The 11,660-nt window shown below is 50.4% G+C and overlaps 1 protein-coding gene across 1 annotated transcript; it reads left to right on the forward strand.

Annotated features, from left to right (window-relative positions):
* Positions 1-3,322: 3,322 nt before the first annotated feature.
* On the forward strand, positions 3,323-6,247 carry Fbxl14 (F-box and leucine rich repeat protein 14). Its single transcript, XM_021190320.2, has one exon. The coding sequence runs from the start codon at positions 3,544-3,546 to the stop codon at positions 4,744-4,746; it is 1,203 nt and encodes a 400-aa protein (XP_021045979.1). The 5' UTR covers positions 3,323-3,543; the 3' UTR covers positions 4,747-6,247.
* The last annotated feature ends 5,413 nt before the right edge of the window (positions 6,248-11,660 follow it).

Here is an 11,660-nt window from a genome sequence, read left to right on the forward strand (position 1 = left end):
TCTGCTTAGTTACTGCTGGGAGATGCCTGAACATTTCCGGGCCAAAAGCTATCTAGTGTTAGATAAGAAAACTGTGACCCAGAAAGGGAGGTCATTTCCACAGTTCCAGAATAGGCTGCCAGTGACTCAGCACCGACTCCTTTAGTCTACATCTTCTCTCGATTGGTGTTTACTTCCTGAAATGTTTCTTGCTGCTATTGAATGTGGTAATGATCACATGGCTGAAACGCCTTGCAACTTTTAAATGAACACCTTAAATGAAAAGCTGTATATCAGTAAAATTCCAGTGTTAAACTCAAGAGAGTAGGACCAGGCATTCACCTTTTTCAAGGTGCCATTGGATGGCTGTCCTAAACAACCTTTCTAGTAAGCAAAACCTCAGGGGTTCACACTGTACAGTCTAGGCCTGTCGCTGGGCTTTGTGTGAAATGGGGTTAGGGCACACTAAGGTTGTTAGATATGGTGCCTCAGCATTTAGAAAGCTGAGGTAGGAGGACTTACCACTACATCCAGACCAACTCTGGCTACACAGTGAGTTCCAAGTCAGCCAGGAAAAGAAAAGAAAGAAGAGAAGCATGGCGGGAGCTACATGAGGCTGCTTTGAAGAAACACGAAGACGTCTGTAATCAACTAACAAGACTCACGAGGCTGGAGATGGCTTAGCAGGGAAGAGCACTTGCTGTTCCCAGTGTTCCTGTCCGGAGGTTCATATCTGCTTGTAACTCCAGACCAGCGGATCTGAAGACCTCTACTGGTCTTCTCAGGCACTCACATATGGCATATTCGCAAACATATACATACCTTTCTGTTAAATCTTAAAAAAAAAAAAAAAAAAAAAAAAAAGCCAGATATGCTGGTGCCTGCCTTTAGTCCCAGGACTAGGGAGGCAAAAGTAGATGGGTCACAGGGAGTTCGATGCCAGCCTGGTCAATATAGCAAGTTCCAAGGCAGTCAGGACTACAAAGTGAGACCCTGTCTCCAAAACAAACAAACAAACAAATAAGCAAATAAATGAATAAATAAGGAATGACTTTCCTCTGGGAACTCATCCCTGATCCTGTAAGTAGCACTACCTTAATGCTCATACACAGCACATCACAAAACAACTTGACCCCAAATGTAGGAGGGAACCGTGTTGGGAAGCAGGGGCTGAGAGGAGTGGGAGAGTGGGGAGGGGATGGCAGAGGGTGAGAAGGGGCAAAAATGACCGAAAGCATATACAAAATTGCCAGAGAGTAATTTTTTTAAAATGTGACTTTCAGGGTAGGCAAGATGGGTAAAGGCAATTGCTTTCAAGTGTGAGGACCTGAAGTTGATTCCTGGGACCCACAGAGTAGGGAAGAGCTAACTCTCAAATAACTGCTCTGACTTCACAAGGTGTGTCATGGAACTCAGTTGTGCGTGTCAATAAATGCACGTGAATGTGCACACACACACACACACACACACTGAATAAAATGTCAGGAGAATCAGCCTGACCAGCTGAGAGGTAGCTCCAGCACTCACACAGTAGAAGGGAGAACAGATGGCCCCTGGGGCTGTATAAACAGAAGATAACCCAGGTGACCCCCGGAGAGTGCAAACTGAGGTACAGCCAGAATTGCTACACTGTACGGCAGGAATTATTTGGTGACAATGTTGTCTCTTATTCAGGAAGGCCATAAAAGTCAACGGACCTCGGTATGTGCAATGTGAGATACAGGGCCTGCAGAAATTTTAGCCCCTGCATTTCCTGATTAAGAACCACGGGGTGGGATTTACTGTGTATTGTGCCTGTTAGTTCTGTACGCACTCGGGTCTAACAAGTATCTGTTACTTAGGAAAGAGGAGTGGCGAAAAGCCAAGGAGATCGTATTCCAAATTTGGACCACATCCCAAATCTTGTTCAGTGCAAGATGTCAGCAGGTAAGGTCATTGCCACCAAGTCTCATGATCTGAGTTCCATCCCAGAATCCACATGCTAAGGAGAGGAGTGGCTTCTTCAAGTTGTCTTCTGACCACTGTGTACTGGCTATGGAACATGCCCTCTCCCCACTAGAGAAATACAATGTATTAATAATAATAATAATAATAATAATAATAAAAAAGTTTTATTCAGGCTCCCAAAGAGTCAAGGAAACAGCTAAGTCAAGTTGTTTTGTATCTAGATGTGTGAACTTGTAACTTAATTAAAGATTCTCAGGTTCCTTTTCTCTGAACTAAAAACTCTTGGCTTCAGGGGTAATAAAAATATAATTCTGAAATCCTATCCCTCATGTAGATATTTAAGACCCGAGGCTACACTGTATAGAGTTGAGCTCTGCCCTAGATTCATAAAATATACATAAAGCATAAGGCTGGAGCATCTTTAACCAAAGAGTGTATGTGTGTCAGCACATCCAGATGTAGTAAGTATTCCTACAGCTGGGCCATGCGATCTACAGTCTAAGAGGTGGTTAGACAGCAAGGCAGGGGCAGAAGCAGTGCGAAGTTTTGACACAAAGTTGAAAGGGAAAGGAACTCACATGGGTGTACAGAAACAACAAGATTGTGGAAGGCAGGCACACTAGACAACTTCCAGAAATTTCTAGAATGAGAGCTGTCAAACTATGCTGCTAAAACCCACTTTCTCCACCAACTTAAGACTCGATACTGAAGAGAAAGGAATGGTGGGAAGGCCGCCCGACTGGGGCAGTGGGTGTGGTGAGACGGTTAAAGGCTCTCTGAGAAGTAATGCCGGCTAGAGGGGATGGACTATGCGGGCAAGGGAGGATGAAGTATGCGGGCGGGAGAGGGCGTGGAGTAAGCGTGGACACCGAGGGGAGCAGCTCGTGGGCCATCGGGCGCTCTATAGGGCTGCGCGGTGCGGCGAGGCCGCCAGCCATCCCGGCGCGGATGGGGTTAAGCCTCCGCGGCCGAGGGCAGAGCCCGGTTTCCAGGGAAACGGCTCCACCAGTTCCGGCGGCGCGGGCGCGTACCACTGAGCAGGGGAGCCGGCGCGGAGGACGCGGAGGGCGCAGCGCGGCCGGCCGGCTCCTAGGGCGCGGGCCCGATCACGCCGGTGAGTTCGCCGCGCCTCGCCGCCCGCGGCCGTGAGCCGGACCCGCGCGGCCGAGGCGGGGAAGGAGCGGCGCGCGGCGGCCCCGGAGTCCCCCCGCGCAGCGGCCGAGTGCGAGCAGCCCGGGGCTGGGCAGTTTGAACCGCGGACGGCAGACAAAGGCAGCAGGAAGCCGTCCGCAGCCCGAGCGCCCGGCCCGGGCCTCGCCGGCGCGCGCAGCAGCGACGCGGCCGGGCGCGGGATGCCGCAGGGCGCGGGGCGGCGGCGGCGCGCGGGCGCGGACGCGGCGCCCGCCCCGGCCGGGATGTAAGGCCCGAGCGGCCGCGCGGGGGCGGGAAGGGCGGCAGGAAGGAAGCGCCGCTCGGACGCGCCGGGAGGAGGAGCGGCGGCCCGGCCGGAAGGCGGGGAGGGGCGGCCGTTGGCCCGCGGCGGCCCGCTCTCGGCGCCTCCCGGGGCGGCGGCGCCCGCGCCTCCTGCACCCGGCGCGGCGTAGCGGCGGGAGGAAGATGGAGACCCACATCTCGTGCCTGTTCCCGGAGCTGCTGGCCATGATCTTCGGCTACTTGGACGTCCGAGACAAGGGTCGCGCGGCGCAGGTGTGCACGGCCTGGCGGGACGCCGCCTACCACAAGTCGGTGTGGCGGGGCGTGGAGGCCAAGCTGCACCTGCGCCGGGCGAACCCGTCGCTGTTCCCCAGCCTGCAGGCCCGGGGCATCCGCCGCGTGCAGATCCTCAGCCTCCGCCGCAGCCTCAGCTACGTGATCCAGGGCATGGCGAACATCGAGAGCCTCAACCTCAGCGGCTGCTACAACCTCACCGACAACGGCCTGGGCCACGCGTTCGTGCAGGAGATCGGCTCGCTGCGCGCTCTCAACTTGAGCCTCTGCAAGCAGATCACCGACAGCAGCCTGGGCCGCATAGCCCAGTACCTCAAGGGCCTGGAGGTGCTGGAGCTGGGGGGCTGCAGCAACATCACCAACACCGGCCTTCTGCTCATTGCCTGGGGGCTGCAGCGCCTCAAGAGCCTTAACCTCCGCAGCTGCCGCCACCTCTCGGATGTGGGCATCGGGCACCTGGCCGGCATGACGCGCAGCGCTGCCGAGGGCTGCCTGGGCCTGGAGCAGCTCACTCTGCAGGACTGCCAGAAACTCACGGATCTTTCCCTGAAGCACATCTCGCGAGGGCTGACGGGCCTCCGGCTCCTCAACCTCAGCTTCTGCGGCGGCATCTCGGACGCGGGCCTTCTGCACCTGTCGCACATGGGCAGCCTGCGCAGCCTGAACCTGCGCTCCTGCGACAACATCAGCGACACCGGCATCATGCACCTGGCCATGGGCAGCCTGCGCCTCTCCGGTCTGGATGTGTCGTTCTGTGACAAGGTGGGAGATCAGAGTCTGGCCTACATAGCCCAGGGACTGGACGGCCTCAAGTCCCTCTCCCTTTGCTCTTGCCATATCAGTGACGATGGCATCAACCGCATGGTGCGGCAGATGCACGGGCTGCGCACGCTCAACATTGGACAGTGTGTGCGCATCACGGACAAGGGCCTGGAGCTGATCGCGGAGCACCTGAGCCAGCTCACGGGCATCGATCTGTACGGCTGCACCAGGATCACCAAGCGCGGCCTGGAGCGCATCACGCAGTTGCCCTGCCTCAAGGTACTTAACCTGGGACTCTGGCAGATGACGGACAGTGAGAAGGTCAGGTGAGGGCGGCAGTTCCAGTTCCCCTGCCCCGCCCCGATCATCCCAGGACCACCACTGTTCCCGCACACTCACGCGCGCACTTACACGTTCAGGGCAGTGGCCGCGGTGGGGCGATGACGGAAGCCTGGGCTCTCTTCAACTAGTCTGACGCCCCTCTCCACTGCGTCTGGAGTTCTCCCTCTACCCACTCCCCTTTCCTTTCCCAGTGAGTGGAGAGATGGACCCTGCTGCTTCTCTGCCCACTCTTCTGCAGGGTATGGAGACTTTTCAGCCACCGACAACTGTATCCTGGGGCACTGCATTGGAAATGGGGTGGGGGCGGGGAGGGACTAGTCGTTTCAACCCCGAGGAGTTGAGGAAAGATGTCTGCCTTCACTTACACTTTCATTTGGATACTGTGATCTGGCTTTTAATTCCAAACGTGTAGAAAGCAAGCCTTCTCATCCACTTTGTAGCCAGTCTCCTCTCATCGCCGCCCCTTCGGTATCTGCGACTCACTTGGGTTCTGGTTTTGTTCTGTTTGTTTTGTTTGTTTTTTTATCTGCTTCCCTTTTAGTTTTCAAAGAAATTTGAAATCATTGTCCTTTTTTCTTTCTGCTGAGTATATTCTCATATATATATGTATATGTATATATATGTATATGTATATATATGTCTGGCTACCTCGTTTTAGTTTACTTTTTTCTCTTAAGCCCTGGAATTCTACAAGAGAGATATTTTGAGATTGAAACATTTTTGTGCCTAGACTGGAAAGATGCCCACTGGGTTTTTTATCTGTTTTTGGTTTTTGCTTCTTCCCAACCTCCCTCTACCAAGTGTGCCCCACTTCCGCATCCTGGCTATGACCCCCCCCCCCCCACACACACCCAATCCATTGGGCTTTGATGACCCAACCATGCTTCTATATTGATTTAATTTATAGCACAAATGTATGGGAGAAATGAGGGCAGAACTTCCTTTTTGTTTGTTTGAGAAGCAGATTTGAGTCTTGAAGAGGAGTATTATATATGCAAATTATACCCCACCCCAACCCTCTTGCAAGTCTTCCCACCAAGAGGTTAGATGCTGAGGCTTCCTGTCCTGTGTAGGAGCTCCGAGTCAGCAGAGCCTGAGGCTATGTGAAAGGGAGGAGACTACTTCACGTCCTATCTGTTCTGTTCATGAAATGGGAGCTTGTGGGTTTGAAAACTTTTGTTTCTAAATGGAGGAATAGATGACTTTATTTTGGTGGGGGGTTGGGACTGTGGCTTTAAAACAAATCGCTTTTGAGTAGGATGTATATTTTTGTTGGATATTTTGTTTGTTTATTTTTTTAGAGTCCTCCACAGCAACATGAGAGACCATGGAGAAACCCAGAGACCTTTATCAATTAATTGTACTGTTTGTGAATTTGTATAAATAACAAAGATCCTCTTAAAACGTTTATATTCTTACAGCAAAAGGTTAAACTGATATTTATATAATAAAAGAGGAAATATGAAGTATGTTTTTGAAAAAAAAAGCACAAAATCCCCCCTTGTATCTGTGAATTATTTTTAAGGCATTGTGTGTTGGGTACATGCTCAGGTGGGAGGTGTGATGTGTGCACAGAAACTGGAGCTAAGGTAGAGTTCAGTTTGCTCATGTGGTGTAAGTTCAGAATTTCTTCTGTGTAAGATTTACCACTGACATCCAAATGTTCTGTCTCTAGAAATGTGATCAGACTGGAGAGTTCTATAAATTTTGGTTTTAAACTGTCAACATGGAAACTGAAAGAAAATGAAGAAAATGAAAATGAAACTTTTTTTTTTTTTTTTTTAAAGAAACCAGACTTGGAAGAGTCAGTTTCCCAGAGTGGCCAGTTTCTCTTTGGGAATGGTGGTGGTGGAGGTGAGATCCAGGGTAACTGAAGAAGCGGGTCCTGAGCTCTGGAAGTGCGCGCACGTAGGGAAGGAAGGGTGTCCTCACACTGGGCTCACTGTGAGGGACAGAGGGAGCCAGCCATTGTTCTGGGGAAGTTGAAAGTGCTGTCCTAGCTGGCTGGCCCAGTCTTGCATGCTCCTGTGTGTGTGCAGGCCCAGCGGAAGGGGGCAGCAGCACTCTTTAACATTCCCCTTCAGGCCTGGCTGCATGCAGACCTTTGCTGTGGCTTAGTGAGACAGGCCAAAGTTCAGGCACATTTTCTTTCATTTGGAGCCCTTCCGGTGCCCAAGCAGGCCACTCAGCTGTTGGTGAGGGTCTAGGCTGAATTCAGGACGGATAGATGAACACCAGGAATGTTAGCACAGTTCTCCTACATAGACAAGCAGCACTGTGACTTATGTAGGCTGAAGGACAGAGCCGGGAGTGAGCGAGTCACAGCCCTGGTCTCACGTTAGTGGGCGTTTCTGAGATCACTTTCTCCAACTAGAAACCTCAGATTCCTTGGTCAGCCAATCTTTCCAGGCAGACAGCTAGAACCAGGTGGGTGAGGGGTTTGACAGTCCTGTAGTTTCCAAGCTACGCTTGAGCAACAGAAAACCTGCCTCATTCCTTTCTCACGTCGCCAAAACCTGCCCTGAGTCTGACACTAGCTCTAGCTTCCCTCTCTTTTGGGACGATACAGATTTCTATTTCTTAATTCCCTAAAGACAAAACAGCAACAACAGACAGTAGGAACCCTGGAGAGCAGTCTGAATCAGGCCTGCTTCCTAGGAATCTGACCCAGCTCCCATGGTTCCGCCAAGGTCCGGTCTGTAAGTCACACCACGAACGTTCTCCATCGGATATGCAAATAATCCCACAACCAGTACTTTGGAACAGTTTCTGTTTGTTTGTTTGATTTTTAATTTTTAAGTGTAGGTTTAAGGGGTTGGAAAGACGGCTCAGTGGTGGAAGCACATGCTGCCCTTGCAGCAGACGGAAGTGGAGTTCCCAGCGCCCACAGTCTCAGGTAACTCCATCTCCAGGGGCCTCTGTGGACACCTGTACTCATGTGCATAGGCACACATGTAAGTCTCACATAATAAAAGTAAATCCTTAAAGGATCGTAAATTAGCATTTGCAAGTTAAGATCATGGCACGGGTCTTAGTGTCCATGGCCTGAACTAGGCAGGCATACAGAACTTACCTGGGAAGGGGATAAACATTTTCAATTGGTGGTGAGACCAAGTACCCACATCCCTTCCTTTCTGAATGGAGGAAAAAAAAAAAAGAATACACATGGAACTTTATATTTTTAACCCTTTAAGCAACCTACTGAAACATCTCCCCGTTTCTCCAGTGGGGCATAAACTGCCTTCTCTGGCCTAACCAGGGAGGGAGCCACAATTTGATCTAACCCCCTTCTCAGGAAGATTGGTTGCTGACTCTCTTGGTTTCCTGTGATGTGACCCTCAAAGAAGTAAGTGGGAGCTGAGTGTACCCCGTGTGGCTAAGCCTGTGCCACAGCTTCTGCTTCAAAGAGAGTAAGGGTCAAGTCAGTACAGGAAGGGTTGATCCTTGCCCACATCGCAAGAGAGAGGCTTCGAAGCCTGGAGGGGTAGCTCAGGATTTCCTGAGACAAGAAATGGAAAGGCTGGACGTGAAGCTCATGCCTGTGACCCCAGCAGAGGCCAAGGCAGGAGGATTGCTTTAAGGTAAATCAGGGCTACATAGTGACACTGTCTCACAGGAGAGAGAAAAGAGCCACTGTGTGTGTGTGTGTGTGTGTGTGTGTGTGTGTGTGTGTGTGTGTGAATTCATCATAAACCTTATAGTCCAACAATCAACTGCCATAGACACTGGAAAAAGACTTCTCCAGGGGTCTCACCCACAGGAGCCTTTTCCTTTAATGTCTATAAATACAACTGCAAATGGGGTTCTGACAGTTTCTACAGTGTCGGAGGGTCACAGTGGACCTCTGGCTACATGCTCGGGAGTGGTGTAAACTTGTCCCCCTTGCTGAGCCCCTCAGGAACGGCAGGCAGGAGTAGGAAGTCCTTCTGAACTTCCCCCGCATGAGGCAGCAGGGAGGGTACCTGCCCACCTCACATCTGCTAACACTGAAAGCTGGGACCAGGACCGTTAAAGGGAAAACAAACAGATTTTTTTTTTAAAAATTCAAATCTATAATAAACTTCTTATAAAAAGTACGTTTCTTTTATTGTAGTTTTCTTCTTAAAGATGTGGGAGCTAGGGGTGCAGCTCAGATGCATTCCCCAGCATCCCTCCCTCTAATACTCAGGGCAACACAAGTTCAAGGCCATTCTTGGCTACTCGCTGAGTTGGAAGCCAACCTGGGTGGGCTACATAGGAACCCACCCCATAGCACTACAGAAAAAGGACATTATGATCTATCTTCCAAACCTTGGGGCTTCCCTGGAAGGGTGTTGATCTCTTTATGTTTTAAGGCAGGGTCTCACAATGTAGCCCTGGCTAGCCTGGAACTCAGAATGTCCCGGCTAGCACGGAACGTTTAGCTACCCTCCTGCTTCTGCCTCCTGAGTGCTCAGAGTCCAGGCATACATCACCAAGCCTAGGTTTTTAAAGTCAAAGGAGAAAGTTGTAGCCCTTAGGGACCACTGAGTTTTCAGGGAACAAGAGCCCTTTCATTCAGAGATAAGATCTGTGGAACAAAGCCAAGGTCTCCTGCAGCTGGCAGCTGCCTTCCCAGTTCTGAGAGGAAAAGGCTCCGGCTTCTGATCCTGGTTCTGCTCTGCCGAGAAGGGGGGAGCCAGAGAAGTCATGGGATCCCCCCTCTTCCTGCATCAAACATCACTCCTTTAGGAAGCGAATTCTATCCCTTTGATAGAAGGAAAGACCTATATCTTAATGCCATTGCCAACCCTGGAGGAAGGTGTGAGGCTTTGGAAATGAGGAAAGGGCAGGGTTGGAAGCCAGCCGGTTCAAAGCTCACATGGGGGCCACACAGCTCATTTCTGTCAGTGTACTTGTTCCGACCCTAAGTGGTACGTTCTTTTTAAAGCAAATCTCACAAAGTAGGTAAGAAATCTCATTTAAATCTGTGGCGACTATTTGTAATTTACAGCTGGTGAGATGTAAGTGCACGGCCACCTCAGGCGGTTCTTGCTCTTGGGTGCAAACTTATTTCTGGGTCGTAACCGTGCTGGAAGTGTTCCCAAATGATCAGTTTCAGCCTCTTCCTCGTTCCCAGGGATCACTTTGATCTTGCCTGGTGGAATTGCCTTTAGCCACCCAGCATGTATGGTACTCTGCAAACCCTGTCTTCCGTTGAGGTGACATTACTGCCACAGTAATTCTGCATCTGAGGGAGCCACTTAACCCTAGTGCCAACAAAACGACAACTTCCAGTATCTTGGCTGCCGTAAATCAGCCCAGAGAGTGTACTCACTTTACAAGCAAGGAAAGAAAGTTTTGCTTTTAGTTATTGTTGTTCTCTGAGCCAGGGTCTCGTTCTAACGCAGATGGACCTGGAATTTACCATGTGGCCCAGGCTGGCTTCAGACCACCATGCCCTGGGCATAAGTTCTGATTAGCTCATTACTTTTCTACTTTTGAATTGTGTAAGGATCAAGCACCACATGACCTTATACGGCGAGGAGGTTGGGGGTGTAACCCAGTGATAGAGCACATGCCTACCATGCTTGAGGTCCTGGGTTCCATTTCCAGCACTGAATGAGAAAACAACTTATTATATATCTGTGACACTGGAAAATAGTGCATCTTGGTTACAAAAAAGGGGGCTGGTCTGTGGCAGCAGCAATGATATCAGAAGGACTGGCGTGGCATGCTGAAGAGCTCAGCCAATAGCCCGCAGATATGGCGCCTTGAATTTTATACTTGGAGAGTCAATAAGATGTCATGCAGGTGACACGAGAATTCCGTCTCAGAGTGGAAGCTGACACAGACTTTAATAAACACTAAGATGTGGCCCATGTGTGGCTACTTCTGGAACCACACATGATTCCAGTCCCCTCTGAAAGGTCCTGCACTGGAGCATTCTGAGAGGAGCAACCCTGCCCCCCCCACCCCCACCCAGAATGCCCTAGGTTATCACTGCTGCTTAATAGGAACTGCAGCGTGCAAACTTAGATATGTTTTATGAATACCGCGTTCAGGGTTCTTCCTGATGCTGATCAAAGTTCGGGTTCACAAATAGCCTAGAATAGGTGCTAGAGAAGCCAGTGGACTCAGGTGTGTTGTTCACTGTCTCCAAAGGCCTGAGTCAGGTCCCACAGTAGCTCCTGTAGTAATGCTGGAAGTCTGTGTTTTGAAAACCTGGGAACTAAGAATGCTCACACATGTAACACGCTACACACACCTGCCTGCATCATGACTTAGGGTCCAGCTGCAGGAACTCTGGCTAGTTCTAGTCAAGGGTGGAAAGGCTTGACCTCCCTGATGTCTCCTTATACCTCTCTATGGTCCACAAAAAGTAAAGAGCCCGCTCTTGTGACTATCAAGCACCTCTTTAAAGACGGGGTCTCATGAAGCCCAGGCTGTCCTCAAACTCATTATATCGCCACAGCTGCTCTTGAACTCCATGGAGTGGAATTACGGTGTGCAGAGCTCACTTAGATGACACTAGCTCTGTGAGTGTAATCTGCTCTGGAGAAGAACAGTCATGTTATGCTGCCTGTCTGTAATGGCCGCTCACATCCTGCACCCAGGATATGGAATTAGACGGTAGGGAAATAGTTCAAAAATAGTTACTATTTCTTATGCAGTATGGGGTTATTCAGCTTTGGCTTGGGCAATACTGCTTCCCTCATTTGGTAATGGCACAAAGTATCACAAAGGTCAGTGATCTTGCATCTCCTTAGGAAACTCTCCCCAAACTACCCTTATTTGCATACACATCTGCTTCCATTTCCCAGTCCAGGGCAAGGCTTTTTGAGACGTGGTCTCTAAATAGGAGCCAAACTCTTCAGTCCTGATATTTCTTAGACTCTGGAAGGAAGTTACAGAGGCTGGAACTGAACAGATAGATAAGGGAG

The sequence above is a fragment of the Mus pahari genome, chromosome 2 (assembly GCF_900095145.1).
Source record: "Mus pahari chromosome 2, PAHARI_EIJ_v1.1, whole genome shotgun sequence".
Lineage (NCBI taxonomy): Eukaryota > Metazoa > Chordata > Mammalia > Rodentia > Muridae > Mus > Mus pahari.